This window comes from Acomys minous, assembly GCF_964271855.1.
Source record: "Acomys minous genome assembly, chromosome: 1".
NCBI lineage: Eukaryota > Metazoa > Chordata > Mammalia > Rodentia > Muridae > Acomys > Acomys minous.
The window spans coordinates 181,200,268-181,217,520 of NC_140483.1; the positions used below are offsets into that span (position 1 = coordinate 181,200,268).

General features: G+C 41.4%; 1 protein-coding gene across 3 annotated transcripts; it reads right to left on the reverse strand.

Annotated features, from left to right (window-relative positions):
- Positions 1–14,453: 14,453 nt before the first annotated feature.
- IZUMO3 (IZUMO family member 3) lies at positions 14,454–17,222 on the reverse strand. Of its 3 annotated transcripts, none has more exons than XM_084795901.1 (7): positions 16,977–17,221; positions 16,538–16,612; positions 16,312–16,401; positions 16,094–16,111; positions 15,765–15,845; positions 15,262–15,352; positions 14,454–15,052 (listed from the first exon to the last, which is right to left on the reverse strand). In XM_084795901.1, the coding sequence occupies exons 1-7, from the start codon at positions 16,978–16,980 to the stop codon at positions 14,848–14,850; spliced, it is 564 nt and encodes a 187-aa protein (XP_084652027.1). In that variant the 5' UTR covers positions 16,981–17,221; the 3' UTR covers positions 14,454–14,847. The 3 variants fall into 3 exon arrangements, with proteins under 3 accessions (XP_084652027.1, XP_084652025.1, XP_084652026.1); XM_084795899.1 differs by having other exon boundaries at positions 16,749–17,220; XM_084795900.1 differs by lacking the exon at positions 16,094–16,111 and having other exon boundaries at positions 16,749–17,222.
- Positions 17,223–17,253: the final 31 nt, after the last annotated feature.

The following is a 17,253-nucleotide window of genomic DNA, read 5'->3' on the forward strand; positions in this document are numbered from 1 at the left end:
ATACACACACACATGTAGTAACAATAATTTTTGAGTATCTTAAATAGCTTGGTCATTGCCTTCTACATTTTCAACATTTTTTGATAAAATATATTGTTAGACTTTCACAGAGCTTTTGCCGAGCAACACTTAAAAACTTACCATTGTCCTCAGTATTCTAAAATCAAGGAAATGACACGGAGTGATCATTATTTAAAAGGGCCCCCAAAATAATGGGTCTCAAGCATTTCCTCATCAACACTGAGGCACAAGACTACAAAGAAGTAGCTCTGTACTCTATGTTTCAGAGTAGTGTTAATGAGCTTCCTGAGGAACTGACACCAGGTAAACGACTCTCAACTTATAATTGCTCCAATAATTAAATGATTTGTGTTGTTTGCCTGTTGCCATAAGTGAGACTTTGGTTAAACATTAGCTTATTGAAAGGATATTTTTACATATCCTTTTTTTGCTATGACCATTATATCAGGTTTAAATTGTAAATAATTAACATTGTATCTTCTTTACATTTGAAAAACATAAATGCTGCAAGACCTTTCCTAGTAGATAAATATTCTAATTAGAACACCTTTTGTTTATTGTATCTATTATAAACAAAAAAGAGCAATGGTCCTCTCCTCCTATGGCAAAGCTTAGCTTCTAGATTCATGATAAATGTCAATTTATAGTAAATGGAACACATAGAAAAATCTCCCATTTGAAATTCCTAGGTAAATGGACAGAAGTGGAAAATATTATTTTGAGTGAGTTAAACTAGACCCAGAAGGACAGATTTCATGTGTTTTCTCTCATTTGTGTATGTTGGCTTTATATGTTCAGATAAGCACATTCCATTTTGAATACACATAATGTTCACGAAAGTAGTAAGAGGCCAGAAGAAATGTATTTCAGGAGAAGGAAGTAGAGTGCAGTGCACAGTTAAAGAGTATAATGGATCAGGAAAGGTTAAACTGGGGTCCAGGTGTGGAGGATAGAACAGAGGAGGGAATGCAGACACCTTTAGGACAGTTATCTGGAAACCTTCTAGTGTAGAATTGTGTGTGTGTGCGTGCGCGTGCATGTGCGTGTGCGTGTGCGTGTGTGTGTGTGTGTGTGTGTGTGTTTTGAGAGATAGATAGATAGATAGATAGATAGATAGATAGAGAGAGAGAGAGAGAGAGAGTTACCCTATAACAGAGTGACACTGCCCTTATTAGACACCATTGTAAAACATGTAAAAAGACCAGTACAATGAATTTGTTGCTCTTTTGGAATTACTGGCTAATGAGGTCTCAGAAATAAGCTCCCTAATTCCTTAAATAGGAGGGAATTTCTTAATTTCTTATTGTACTGGCTTTTTTTTTTTTATCAATCCGAAGAAGCTAGAGTCCTAAACTATCAGAAAAAATGACCTAGAGATAAGTCTGTTAGGCATTAACTTCATTCATGATTGTTGTGGAAGGTCTCAGACCACTGTTGGTGATCCACTCCTGGGATATTCTGAGTGATATAAGAATGCAGTCTGGGGCTGGAGAGATGGCTCAGAGGTTAAGAGCACTGTCTGCTCCTCCAGAGGCCAGAGTTCAATTCCCAGCAACCACTTGGTGGCTCACAACCGTCTATAATATGATCTGATGCCCTCTTCGGCCTACAGGTGTATGTGCAGGCAGACTACTGTATACACTCACTTATATCTGCATATTAGCCCAAGGGGCATGTCCCACGAAAGCCTTCACTTACCAGGAAACTGAGACAGAGGGGAGGACATTCTAGTGGGACTCTAGATGAGAGAAGCATGGGAGAATGGCAAAGTAGAAGGATCCAGAGGGTCCTAGAAGCCTACAAGTAGAACATTATGATAGGCAGATTTGGGCACAGGGGTCCCGTTCAAACTAAGGCACCAGCCAAGGACAAGACAGGCGGTAAACCTAAAACCCCTACCCAGATCTAACCAATGGACAGAACACTCTCCACATAATAATAAATAAATCTTTTTAAAAAAATGCAGGGCTCACAGCCAGAGAACGTACAGAGAAAATACTGTGGAACTTTTAACCCTTAGCAGACATTTATGTTGCGTCTCCTCCTTTGAGCTCAAGTATAATTTAAGAATGAGTAAAAAGAATATAAAAGCCAAAGAGAGAGAATAACTACAAGGAAACATTATCTTTTTGGCAAAGCAGGGAAGCTGCAGATATTAACCCTCGGGAGGTACGGCAGCCTGCAGAAGACCTGTGCAGTGGAAACCAGCCAGATGCAGGCATGGGAAGGGAGAGGGTGACACCTGAAGTCCTACTCCCAGCCGAGGAGCTCCTGGCAATTAGTGACTGCTGGGAGGAGGAGAGATGGCTTTTTCTAAGACTGTAGCCACTGGTAAGTTGACCCTGCTCCAGTGGGAGCCACACATCTAAGAGTATATAAGCAGCAAAAATTGGACTTGATGGCTGTGTAATAGAAAAAAGGGGTGGGGCACAATTTTGGTGGGCAGATAAGTCTTGGTGGATCTTTGAGGAGTTATTGGATGGGTGATCATGATCCTATTGTAAAAAAAGGCCTTAAGGATTTAACAGAAATAAATAAAAAATATTGCTATGATTTGGTGGGAAATGAACCCAAAGCAGACATCTTAAGTAAATGAAATACCATACTGGCACTATTAGGGCTAGTTCTCAGGAATGAGGCTTCCACATGTCCAAGGGAGAAAAACAACTAATTGTCCTATCTGGCTCTAGTGCCTATGAAACACACACGCGCGCACGCGCACACACACACACACACACACACACACACACACACACACACACACACACGAATCCAGAATTGCAAGATATTCCAAAAACTTTAATAGTGTAAACACCAGCATTAATGCCTCCTTAATATGAAGGAATTCCTGCCTAGTATTGGAAACCTATCCACTGCCTATGGTTGAAGACGCCATGAACTCTAGATGAGAACCAGTTGCTACCATTTTACTAAACAACTCTAGTTCCTAATTTCATTCTAAACACTTCTCCTTATTCCCACAGGTAAATGTTACTCTCACTCCTCAACAACAAAACTTATTTTTCCCAGCAGATAGAACTCCTTACAGCAAGCCGTAACATGCGGAGAACAGTTAACTATTATGTACCCTGCCTCACTTGATAAAACGCAAGCCCTATACCCAAAGCTCAGGGCAGAAGAGTGACAGAAATCCATTGTGAGGGCCAGAGAACCAGGACCTCTACTGTGTGATGGTATCTCCTTTATATGATGGGGAAGCTTTACCAATGAACTCACAAGGATACAGTTGCCTGAACCAGGCCTGATAAATGGCAGCACCAATTAGAATGACATTGGGGAGATTATACAGTGTACACCTATAGATAAAGAACTCCAAGCAATTAAAGGTTACTGAGAGAGGGTTTAAAGCCTTCTCCAAGGATGAACACCCTGATTGGTTACCCAGTCTCAGAAGTCTGCCCTAATCACATGGTCAACAATAAATCAACTACCAGGTAGTATTTATAAATTTATATATAATAATAGTAACAATATAGAAACAAATTAATAAGAGGCAGTGAATTTGGGAAGCAAAGCAAGGGTCTTTTTCTTTTTTTTTAATATATTTTATTAATTTATTCATATTACATCTAAATTGTTATCCCGCCCCTTGTATCCTCCCATTCCTCCCTCCCTCCCATTTTCCCCTTACTCCCCTCCCTTACGACTGTGACAGAGGGGGAACCCTGTTCTATTTTTTTTTCTTTTTCTCCTTTATTAATTTATTCTTGTTACATCTCAATGGTTAGCCAATGGACAGAACACTCTTCACAGTAGAGTGGAGAGTGGGATATGACTTTCTCACATACTCTGGTGCCTCACCTTTGACCATGTCCCCTGGAGGGGGAGACCAGGTGGCACTCAGAGGAAGGAGAGCAGGTTACCAAGAAGAGACTTGAGACCCTATGAGCATAGACAGGGGGAGGTAATCTCCCTCAGGAACAGTCATAGGGGAGGGGAATAAGGGGAAAATGGGAGGGAGGGAAGAATGGGAGGATACAAGGGATGGGATAGCCTTTTTCTTTGATTGTTAAAATTGTATGCACTTATCAACTTGAGAAGGAGGATCATTATAAGGGTTCTAGAGACTGGCTGGGAGGATCTGCTAAGAGGAGAAGGAACAGTAAAGTGCTAATTCCATTTTACATAAAATTAGAAACAGAAAGGAAATGTAAAAATACTATAAAGTTAAACAACATCTTTCAAAGGAATGTATTTACACAGAGAAGCTGCATTTCTGGGCATATTAAGATTATATTTGTATGTACATTAACAACACATCCTTTTACTGGTTGCCCCTTTCCATGCTCTTTAAGAGTTTTGACATACTTTTTGCTATAATGAGACCTTTAGTATTCTGTGATTGGTGTTCAAATTTCCTCTACCCTGCCTTGCTGATCTCAGACCTGTTTTCATATTTGCTATTGATTTTGTTCGGATGCCTTTGCAATATTTTCATTAGTCTAGATCTTCTTGGATCACATTTAAAAGCACAAATACTGAATGCACGTCACTTTTGTTATATTGCCAGTCAAAAGTCTACACTTACTGTTTGAAAACTAAGAATCTACTCTTTTAATTAAACTTCTTTGGCCCCGGTATTTCCTAGTTAAGTCTACAAATCAATGAAGACAAGTGTGGAAGCAAACACCAAAGCATCTTTTTATCCTTTAAATAAAATCAAAGCCATGGTGTTGAATTGTAGGCTTTTTATTAAGCATGTTTAATAGTATTTATACTAGTCAAGTTATTTACATATTTTTTCACATGTTCGGTTTCTTTTCCTATGCCGGTATTGGAAATGTATTCTTTCATTGAAAATATCTCTTTCAAACAAATTTTAAATATTTTAGTTACTTAAGACAGTTTTTGAAAATAAAAAAACGTGTGTGTGTGTGTGTGTGTGTGTGTGTGTGTGTGTGTGTGTGTGCGCATGTGTGTGTGTGCGCGCATGTGTGTGTGTGCGCGCGCGCGCGCATGTGTGTGCCTGGTTATGTGGGTATATGTCCATGAATGGTCATCCACATGTCACTGAGTGCAACTGGAAGTCTTGTGACATCTTGCAAGAATCAGTACTCTGTTCCACTGTGCTATTTCTGGGGATCATATTCAGGTATTCAGCCTGGGCACCAAGAGTCTTTACCCACTAAGCCACTTGCCAGCCCCATCTTAGCTCTCTGATGGTAAAAGAAAACATCTTCACTTTTGTTCCTCTTTATTTCTTACTTTTAAAAATCAATTTTCTTTAAAAACTAGATGGAAAAATGTAATTAGTAGTTGGTGTTATCTCTATTTACTGCTTTATGGTCTCTGATGCCATCTTATTTTCTTTCTTTGTGTATTACATTTGTGTTTTCTTCTTTCTACACATTTTAAATTATCTAGTATATAAATGTCAATATTCTTGTTCTGATATATGATACTGGAATGTTCCATTCTTCAGTGCATTCTATACACAATGTGTCAGTATATTACCTAGGCTTCAGAAGATGTGATAGGTGATGTTTCCATTTATTTACTTTTAAACACTTAATAATTTGACTTTCAATTTTATCCTTATTCATAAATTACTTAAAATAAGAATTTGAGTTTCCAAATGCATGGCATTTAAAAATTCTCTGTAGTTGGTTGTATTACTCATTACCTGAATAATATTTCTTTAAACAAATGCTTCAATTTTCTATTTAAACTCTATGATATATGTTAGTGCAAGCTCTAATATTTTAAGAAACTAGTAAAATAAATGTATATTTTTAAATGACAGGAAATTCTAATTTAAGATCCCAAATAACAACAATCACACTATTCTAAGACATTCCTGTAGAGCAATAACCCATTATAAGGGATGAAGTTTGGAATTTAAAAAAATACTTCTTAAATGTATTTTCTTTGTCTTTTTAAACTGTGTGTGTTTGGTGTGCATGATGTTTTGTGTGTATGTGTGTGTGTGTGTGTGTGTGATAGATATGTGTATGGTGTGTATGTGTGTGTGGTGTTTGGTGTGTGGTATTGTGTGTGTTTTTGTGTGTTTGTGTGTGTGTGGTGTTTGGTGTGTGTATGGTATGGGGTGTGTGTGTGTATGTATGGTGTGTGTTGTGTTGTGTGTGAGTGCTGTGTGGTGTGGTGTATATATTTGTGTGTGGGTGGTGTTGGTTGTGGGTATGGTGTGTATGTGTGTGTGTGGTGTATATGGTGTGTATGGTATGTGTAGTGTGTGTCTGTGTGTGTGTGTGTGTGTGTGTGTGTGTGTGTGTGTGTGTGTGGTGTGTTTACATACTGGTGCACATGCAGAGGCCAGAGGTTGATGCTGTGCGTCCTGCCCTGCCATCCATGCTTTATTTCCTTTAGGTGAGGTCTGTCACTGAAACTGGACATAGGTTGGAGACCAGCAAGCTCCAAAGATCATTCTCTCTCTCTGTCCTGCACAGAGCTGTGGTTAAACACACAGGTGTGCTAATTCATGACGTTTAGTTTGTTTTGTTTCAATTTTTGTTTGTTTGTTTGCTAATTTATTTGAGAGAGGGTCTTACTATGCAGCCCTAGCTGGCCTGGAAATCCTGTGTATAATAATCTGGCCTTGACTTCAGAGAGTCTTCTGACTCTGCTTCTGTGTGCTGGGATTAAAAGTATATGGAATTATGTCCGACTTCATACACATGGCTTTTTAAGCACTGAAAGTTAGATTCTAGGTTCCCTAGCAATTCCATCAACCCTTGCTGCTTACATTTCTGTATGACAGGCCTAGAAGTTCCCAACTATTCAAGAATTCCATTTCACTCTAGGAGCTCCTTCAGAGCATCCAGAGCATTGAGAGATTGTTCAGAAAAAAATAAATAAATTAAGCAGGACACAAGACATATACTCTTTCCTCTTTGTTTGGGTTTGTCTTTTGAAAAATATTCCCTCTGAATTAGAAAGGGGAAAACTGTGATTTAAGCACAAGGATCAAAGAAACATTCTTCATCCGTGGTGTTTTGTACATCGATTGCCTTATGACTTTTCTGTAGACTCAGAAGACTCTATGAGAGTTGTGTTAAATTCTTTTGACATAATGTTAATATTCTTTCATAAATGACAAGATTAATACTTGACTTACTCAGTTTCCGTATTGCTTTCTATCCTTCTCTATTATGTATCACCATATTTATTTTTTCTTACTCACTATATTTATTTAAATTCTCTTATGACTTGCACCAACAGAATACTTGCTAACTGTTAAGTTTTGCTACCCAGTTCAACCACACAGAAAATTTGTCATGTTACTTTATTTTTATTTTTAAAAGTATTTTATAATTAGATTTTAATGATCTCATCCAATATGCTTCTGACTGACACCTTTATTTTATGTTGATTACTATTGTTTTTTCTCTGCATCTGATGCTGATTTTTATTTCTTAGTTGTTTATGTTGACACCTTCTCAATCCTAAGCTATTTTATCCTACTTTTATCCATAAAGAAAGACACCCCTGTGTGTCATAACAAAGTGTGATCACACCACGGCGTGCATGTATGATTAAAACCTGGTTGTACAAAGAAACTACTGTGTGCATACATGATAAAGACCCTGCTGACAAACCTTTATCTGAATCATCTTTAACTGTTAGCGTTTTTATTTTTATTTTTTATTTTACCATAAAAGAAAAATAAACATGAATATTTTTGATGAGCATAGGTGTAAAAATCTTTACGACGATAATTAAAAGCTCATTCAGCAACAGATTTAAAAGTCCATTCATTATGATCATGCAGTTTTTTGTTTTGTTTTGTTTTGTTTTATTGTGAAGGTGATTTTTTCTTTTTCTTTTCTTTTTCTTTTTTAACTTTTATTTTATTGTGATTAGATGTGTTGTTGGAAGAATTAAGCCACCACTGCCTGGTGTGATGGGAATTCTGCCCTGTACTTTGTTATTACTTGAGCAGAATGACTTTGTGCTACTATGTGGAACAGACCCTCAATGTATGTTTTGGTGTTTCTTAAATGTAGAGATACAAAATTATCAGTTTATTAACAGCTCTTGGCAATTTTTAAACACAAGTATCAAATTCCCAGTTTTTACTGACACAAAACTAGACTTATGTTCGATATCTAATACTATCAATATCTTTATAGTTTTTTCTTTGTTCCATCACAACTCATAGTGAACTGGATAGCACCCTCAATGGAGAAGAGCAAGTCTGAGGAGCAGGGATACATTAGACATTTTTTCTTGTGTTTTCCCAACTACTGCTTGCTTATTTTTCAAGGTGTTTGTTTCTATGTGGTAAATATTCCTTTAAATTTTATTATATGCAGAAGAAAAACTTTAATTACCTCAAAATACTGGAAATATTACAAATTCTTTAAGTGATTTGACATTTGTTCATTTCAAAAAGCAACATTAGCTAAAATCTCTTGGATATTAGTATTATGTCCAGAAAACTGTGTTTTTATTTTGTGTTTTTTAAATTTATTTTTCTAAATAATACATTTAGAGAATTTTATGTAAGTACTGTATTTACATCATTTTTGTCTCACTTCCTCCTTGTGATTCCTCTCACATCCCCTCAACTCCTCAAATCCATGGCCTGTTCTTTAGTCATTAATATATAGAATATATTACATTTAATTATATATATAATATTTTGCCTAATTAGTTTTGTATATGCATATTGTTGACTTCTGAGGATTGGAGAACCTATTAGGTGCTGGTCCCTAGAGAAGACTTATTTTCCATGTCTTAGCATCCATTAAATGACTCTTTCTCAAAAAGCTGTAGTTTAAAATTCTACAAAGAAATGTGTCGAAATCCAGCCTGTTATCAGTGAAAATGTATGTTCAATTGTATAATTCTTAGAATGACCTATAAATTTACATGAGTGTGCCTATCTACTTCTCATTGTTTAAATATATTAAAAATTATAAAACAGGGGGTTGGAGAAATGGCTCATCCCTTAACAGCACTGGCTGCTCAAGCAGAGGAACTTGTTTCAGTCCCCCCTACACACAAAGACCCTCAGAACCACTTGGAATAACGGTGCCAGGAGTTGATGCCTTCTTTTTGTTTCAAGCAGCACCAGACATGCAATTGGTACTGATTTAGACATATAGTCACTTACACATACATATAATCCCTTAAAGGTTTATTTTATGTTAATGCAGGGTTGTTTGCATATATGCTATGCATACTGCATATGGGCATGGTGCCTGAAAAAGCCAGAGAGAAGAGGATCATGGAGCCTGCATAGGGCAGAGAGAGGAGGATCATGGAGCCTGCATAGAGCAGAGAGAAGAGGATCATGGAGCCTGCATAGGGCAGAGAGAGGAGGATCATGGAGCCTGCATAGGGCAGAGAGAAGAGGATCATGGAGTCTGCATAGGGCAGAGAGAAGAGGATCATGGAGCCTGCATAGAGCAGAGAGAAGAGGATCATGGAGCCTGCATAGGGCAGAGAGAAGAGGATCATGGAGCCTGCATAGGGCAGAGAGAGAAGAGGATCATGGAGCCTGCATAGGGCAGAGAGAGGAGGATCATGGAGCCTGCATAGAGCAGAGAGAGGAGGATCATGGAGCCTGCATAGAGCAGAGAGAAGAGGATCATGGAGCCTGCATAGGGCAGAGAGAGGAGGATCATGGAGCCTGCATAGGGCAGAGAGAAGAGGATCATGGAGTCTGCATAGGGCAGAGAGAAGAGGATCATGGAGCCTGCATAGAGCAGAGAGAAGAGGATCATGGAGTCTGCATAGGGCAGAGAGAAGAGGATCATGGAGCCTGCATAGGGCAGAGAGAGGAGGATCATGGAGCCTGCATAGAGCAGAGAGAGGAGGATCATGGAGCCTGCATAGAGCAGAGAGAAGAGGATCATGGAGCCTGCATAGGGCAGGGAGAAGAGGATCATGGAGTCTGCATAGGGCAGAGAGAGGAGGATCATGGAGCCTGCATAGGGCAGAGAGAGGAGGATCATGGAGCCTGCATAGGGCAGAGAGAAGAGGATCATGGAGCCTGCATAGAGCAGAGAGAAGAGGATCATGGAGCCTGCATAGAGCAGAGAGAAGAGGATCATGGAGCCTGCATAGGGCAGAGAGAGGAGGATCATGGAGCCTGCATAGGGCAGAGAGAGGAGGATCATGGAGTCTGCATAGGGCAGAGAGAAGAGGATCATGGAGCCTGCATAGGGCAGAGAGAAGAGGATCATGGAGCCTGCATAGGGCAGAGAGAAGAAGATCATGGAGCCTGCATAGGGCAGAGAGAAGAGGATCATGGAGCCTGCATAGGGCAGAGAGAGGAGGATCATGGAGCCTGCATAGAGCAGAGAGAGGAGGATCATGGAGCCTGCATAGAGCAGAGAGAAGAGGATCATGGAGCCTGCATAGGGCAGGGAGAAGAGGATCATGGAGTCTGCATAGGGCAGAGAGAGGAGGATCATGGAGCCTGCATAGGGCAGAGAGAGGAGGATCATGGAGCCTGCATAGGGCAGAGAGAAGAGGATCATGGAGCCTGCATAGAGCAGAGAGAAGAGGATCATGGAGCCTGCATAGAGCAGAGAGAAGAGGATCATGGAGCCTGCATAGGGCAGAGAGAGGAGGATCATGGAGTCTGCATAGGGCAGAGAGAAGAGGATCATGGAGTCTGCATAGGGCAGAGAGAGGAGGATCATGGAGTCTGCATAGGGCAGAGAGAAGAGGATCATGGAGTCTGCATAGGGCAGAGAGAGGAGGATCATGGAGCCTGCATAGGGCAGAGAGAGGAGGATCATGGAGCCTGCATAGGGCAGAGAGAAGAGGATCATGGAGTCTGCATAGGGCAGAGAAGAGGATCATGGAGCCTGCATAGGGCAGAGAGAGGAGGATCATGGAGCCTGCATAGGGCAGAGAGAGGAGGATCATGGAGCCTGCATAGGGCAGAGAGAAGAGGATCATGGAGCCTGCATAGAGCAGAGAGAGGAGGATCATGGAGCCTGCATAGAGCAGAGAGAAGAGGATCATGGAGCCTGCATAGGGCAGAGAGAAGAGGATCATGGAGCCTGCATAGAGCAGAGAGAGGAGGATCATGGAGCCTGCATAGAGCAGAGAGAGGAGGATCATGGAGCCTGCATAGAGCAGAGAGAAGAGGATCATGGAGTCTGCATAGGGCAGGGAGAAGAGGATCATGGAGTCTGCATAGGGCAGAGAGAAGAGGATCATGGAGCCTGCATAGAGCAGAGAGAGGAGGATCATGGAGCCTGCATAGAGCAGAGAGAAGAGGATCATGGAGCCTGCATAGGGCAGAGAGAGGAGGATCATGGAGTCTGCATAGGGCAGAGAGAAGAGGATCATGGAGTCTGCATAGGGCAGAGAGAGGAGGATCATGGAGTCTGCATAGGGCAGAGAGAAGAGGATCATGGAGTCTGCATAGGGCAGAGAGAGGAGGATCATGGAGCCTGCATAGGGCAGAGAGAGGAGGATCATGGAGTCTGCATAGGGCAGAGAGAAGAGGATCATGGAGTCTGCATAGGGCAGAGAGAGGAGGATCATGGAGCCTGCATAGGGCAGAGAGAGGAGGATCATGGAGCCTGCATAGGGCAGAGAGAGGAGGATCATGGAGCCTGCATAGGGCAGAGAGAAGAGGATCATGGAGTCTGCATAGGGCAGAGAGAGGAGGATCATGGAGCCTGCATAGGGCAGAGAGAGGAGGATCATGGAGCCTGCATAGAGCAGAGAGAAGAGGATCATGGAGTCTGCATAGGGCAGAGAGAAGAGGATCATGGAGCCTGCATAGGGCAGAGAGAAGAGGATCATGGAGCCTGCATAGGGCAGAGAGAGGAGGATCATGGAGCCTGCATAGGGCAGAGAGAAGAGGATCATGGAGTCTGCATAGGGCAGAGAGAGGAGGATCATGGAGCCTGCATAGAGCAGAGAGAGGAGGATCATGGAGCCTGCATAGGGCAGAGAGAAGAGGATCATGGAGTCTGCATAGGGCAGAGAGAGGAGGATCATGGAGCCTGCATAGGGCAGAGAGAAGAGGATCATGGAGTCTGCATAGGGCAGAGAGAGGAGGATCATGGAGCCTGCATAGGGCAGAGAGAGGAGGATCATGGAGCCTGCATAGAGCAGAGAGAGGAGGATCATGGAGCCTGCATAGGGCAGAGAGAGGAGGATCATGGAGCCTGCATAGGGCAGAGAGAGGAGGATCATGGAGCCTGCATAGGGCAGAGAGAGGAGGATCATGGAGCCTGCATAGGGCAGAGAGAAGAGGATCATGGAGTCTGCATAGGGCAGAGAGAGGAGGATCATGGAGCCTGCATAGGGCAGAGAGAAGAGGATCATGGAGCCTGCATAGGGCAGAGAGAAGAGGATCATGGAGCCTGCATAGGGCAGAGAGAAGAGGATCATGGAGCCTGCATAGGGCAGAGGGAAGAGGATCATGGAGCCTGCATAGGGCAGAGAGAAGAGGATCATGGAGCCTGCATAGGGCAGAGGGAAGAGGATCATGGAGTCTGCATAGGGCAGAGAGAGGAGGATCATGGAGTCTGCATAGGGCAGAGAGAAGAGGATCATGGAGCCTGCATAGGGCAGAGAGAAGAGGATCATGGAGCCTGCATAGGGCAGAGAGAGGAGGATCATGGAGTCTGCATAGGGCAGAGAGAGGAGGATCATGGAGTCTGCATAGGGCAGAGAGAAGAGGATCATGGAGCCTGCATAGGGCAGAGAGAGGAGGATCATGGAGTCTGCATAGGGCAGAGAGAAGAGGATCATGGAGCCTGCATAGGGCAGAGAGAGGAGGATCATGGAGCCTGCATAGGGCAGAGAGAAGAGGATCATGGAGCCTGCATAGGGCAGAGGGAAGAGGATCATGGAGTCTGCATAGGGCAGAGAGAGGAGGATCATGGAGCCTGCATAGGGCAGAGAGAAGAGGATCATGGAGCCTGCATAGGGCAGAGAGAGGAGGATCATGGAGCCTGCATAGGGCAGAGAGAAGAGGATCATGGAGCCTGCATAGGGCAGGGAGAAGAGGACCCTAACTTCCGTGGAACTTGAATGATAGATGGTTGTAAGGTGAGATAGCTGAGTGCTGGTAACTGAGTTTTGATACCACGAAAGTAGAAATTATCAGCCCAAGAAATTATTTTAAAAGACAAATTACAGAACTGCAGATAGCAGAGGAAAGGGATAAGAAGCCAAAATTATACAGTGGCCATTTCACTCTTATCTACAACAGCATACGTGCTGTGACCTTAAATGTTCAAGTGTTGTGAAACAGAAAATGATATCATATTGCTCTGAAACAAATTTTTTACAGTTCTATTATCTTGCCTATAAATTTTATGTTATTAAAACAATGTAGATAAATTGCTTATTCCATGAATTGTGTTAATACATTGTCTATCATACGGAGGAAGAGTCCCAAGTCACTGAAAACTTATAGCTGTCCTATAACGGTCTCCTCTGACTGTTAACATAAAATTAAAATTAATCATGCAGCAATATCAATGTCCAGCTTCCTTCCAGATCATCCTCCTCACTAGGTATCTCATTTGTGTGGCAGTAGCAATAAGCACTCACAAAGTTCTACAGTGTGAGATAAATTGAAAACACTTGCCCCCATTGCTGAATTAAGACTCCCTTTACTATATATATCCTGTTGATGAAAAGCAGGGCTTATTCTCAGGAACAAGCTTACAGAATAAAAGGAAGCAAGGCAAAATAGAAGTCTCATGAATGTTAGAGCTAACTAGGCCTCTGTTCTAGTTCAGGCTTTATTATGTACTAGCTGCATAATCAAGAATGTGTAATGACAGAGAATCCACTTTTACAGTTTTTATTTATCTTTCTTAATTATGCATTTGTTCATCAATATTAGTCAAGTTGTTTTGATAAGCATGAGTTACTCACTCAAAGAAATTTGTCATATCTATGCATACTTCCATTAGATATAGTTTTATTTCCTCAGCTCTACTGATACAACAGTGGTCATTCATAGGTAGATAGATATTGCAATAATTAAGATAATTTGCATATAAAGACACGCAGTGAAAGCCATATCATGGAATGAAAACATACTGGTGCTGGAAACAGCTTAGTGTATAAAGTGGTTACCCTAAAAGCAATAAGATCAGAGTTTAGATTCTCAGAATCCAAGTTGATAGTGTGTGGGAGTGGCAGGTCACCTGTATTTCTGTCTTGGAAATCCGAGAAAGGGGAACTTGAGGACAACTGGTTAGCAAGACAAGCCATGCTGGCAAGATCTGGTGGGTTGGACTGAGAAGGGTCAAAGAACCAGATGGAACACACACACACAATCATACGTGTCTTCATACACATGCTTCCTTACACACATGATCAGGCATACAAGCACACATCCCCACCACACACACACATGCACACAGCGCACACATATGAAAAAGGAAAAATATCCAACTTTGTCTTGAGACATAGTTTTAGAAGAAAATGACAGGGACATATCTCAGCTACTCAGGACTAGTATTTTTGGACTTTATTTTACGTATATGTATGTGCTTATATTTGTATGATACATATTAAATGTCTGTTATCTAATAAATCATCTACATTGACCCAGATGGTAGATATGGAAATAGAAGTAAAAATGGAAACAAAATTAAGATTTATAAACATGGAAGGTGTCTTAATTACTGCCATTCAGGAGAATGACTAATAATGCATTTTTATTATACCATGGCATATTGTTTCTTGTGTGTTCCAGCATTCCAGTTTGCTCTCTGTATAACTCAGGGTAAATCATTTGTCCTCTCATTTCGCCCATTGTCTCTGAATGTCTAAGGATATTCACTGGAGAAACCCTAAGTTTTATTGCAGTTTTCAGATGCTGTGATTTTATGACCATGCAGAAACTCAAGTCCCAGTTTGCATCTCTGATTCAACACTTGAAGTATCGCCTGTTTGAGACCGTGAAGAGGATTTCCATGTCTCCAAATCATTTCGCTCCTCATCCTTATCTATCACCCCCACTAATTCTTCAAGTTTCTTCTCCAAATATGTCTTCAGTGTGCTTCGTATTACCTTCATTTTCCTTCGATGTAAGACACAAATATGGAATCTGGAGTAGAGAGAGGACAGCCCGTACGTCAGTGGAAGAAGCAACGTTTTAAGAATAATTATATAATTATTTTCTTTTATTCCTGGATCACTCCGTGTTTCATCTGTTATTCACAAGAAAGTTCTATTTCTGTTCCCCCTTTCCATTAGGGAGGAGGGAGTTTGGGCAATCTCTTTTGCAAAGGAATGCTGGGAGGGTGGAAAACTCACAGTAACACAGCACTTGCCAATATTACAGCTTCTGCCATGAGTATCAGATATAGAGAAATCTCTCGATTTTCAGCCTTCTTTGGATTCTCCTCTGGAAAGAAAAGAGAAATAGAGAAAATGAACCTGGAAGAAGAGGAATAGTAACAGGGACTCTCTTTACAAAACGAACAGTTCAAGTGAGTTGGCATTGCCTCCTCTGCACTGCTCCTGGATTCCTTCTGTTAGACCCCTCCAGCACTTTTTCACTTGCTGGCCTTTAGCCTAATAATTTCTACAGATGTGTCCAGGGTTCATCCCTATTCATTTATTACCCACATCATTAGTTTTGTTCCAAGTTGTTCATGTTGATAAACCTTTTACTAAACAGTTTAGCTTTGCCTTTTTTTTTTTTTGCATTACTGTAAGCTTTTTTTTAAAGTACTCAAAAAAAAAAAAAAAAAAGAAATCAATGGGTCATCTTTTTCAATGAGCCCTACCGCATGCCATACCGCAACCCACGTCACCTTTGCAATAGTCTCCTCTGAAACACCGGGTGGTCATGCGAAAACAGGACCAGCAGTCAAGGACAGGACCTTCAGTTACAACTGACAAAGAAACATACAATCATAAAATGGATATGGCCAGGGTGTCCCTTACCTCATAAACACAGATTAGATTCAAGGCATTCCCAGGACTCCTAGGTTACATTTCTTGGAATCTTTCCTCTAATAATCAAGATTCTTAAAAATTCAATGTTATAAATATTTGGCTGTGTGAGAAAAGCGCAAACAGAAAAAAAGGAGATGGGAAAATATGGGCTGAAACCTCAAGGCGTCACATGTACTGTACTCACTGCAATCTTCTGAACAAGCTAAAAGAGAAGCAGAAAGGTCTGATCAGCTGAGAACTGAGTTCACTTGTGTCACGTCTACCCCCATTTCATCCCTTCTGTGTATGCATTTCTCACTACACCTCTACCCCTTTGACCTGAACCCTCATTCTTCCTCTCACCCCTTACTTCTTGTTCTCTGACATAATTTCAGTGTTGTAAGGTAGAAACGTTATTATTACCAACTTCAGAGAAATTCCTTAGCGTATCTTTCACTTTGATTTCCAAGTTTTGGCGGACCTTGACGAGCTTGCCTTGGATGATAAAGACACCTGAAAGTGATACTTGAAGTTATAGTGATTATTTCACAATTTAATTCCAGGCAGTTTGCTTTCTTTCTCATAATAATTTCCCAGGCCTGTTTACTTGTTTGCACCACAAAAGTTTGACAGTGAAACAATGCCTTACCTTTCCATGTTTCATTTCCCAGTCTATAAAATTCATCCTTCATCCATGTTCTCAATTTGACAGCATTTGCAACAGCTGTATGGGAAGGAGAGCGGTCCATGTGGGCCAGGCGTTAATCTTATGATTAGAAGATAAGGAGTGGCCCCCATATTTTCTTCCGCGTCTCCCTTCCCCTTTAACCTCCCAAACACTAAGGACTCACATCCCTCACCCATCAACCGAAGTGTCTTATCCTTGTGGGAGACCTTGGAGCTTAGGTGGATTATCTCCTTATGCTGCCTGGCAAGCAGGTGAGCTCTCCCAGGGACTTGTGCGGGTACAAGGTGTCTCAACAAGGTCATAATGTCATCTATGAACTTGGGGTCACATTCCAAACAGCCTTTGACACCATGAAAGGCTACCAGGGACACTGGCAAGAACAGAAGTATCCATAGGTCACCCATTTCCTTGTCCCGACACTGCTCCCCAACACAGGTTGTCCTGGTAACGGGTTCACTTAGTTCCTTTTTCTTCAAATCTCCAAGAATGGGAACTTTGTCTTGGATATTGTGAGTAGACCTTTCCCTCCTTTTTCATCCAAATTTCAGGGAATCTCATTTCCCCAGGGATCTTCAGTAGTTTTCTGACTTTTATCCTTCATTCCAGAGAGAAAGAGAGAGAACTGCTGGCTGGGGAGCAGTCACCTGAGTTCTGAGTATAGAACACAGAGAGAAAAG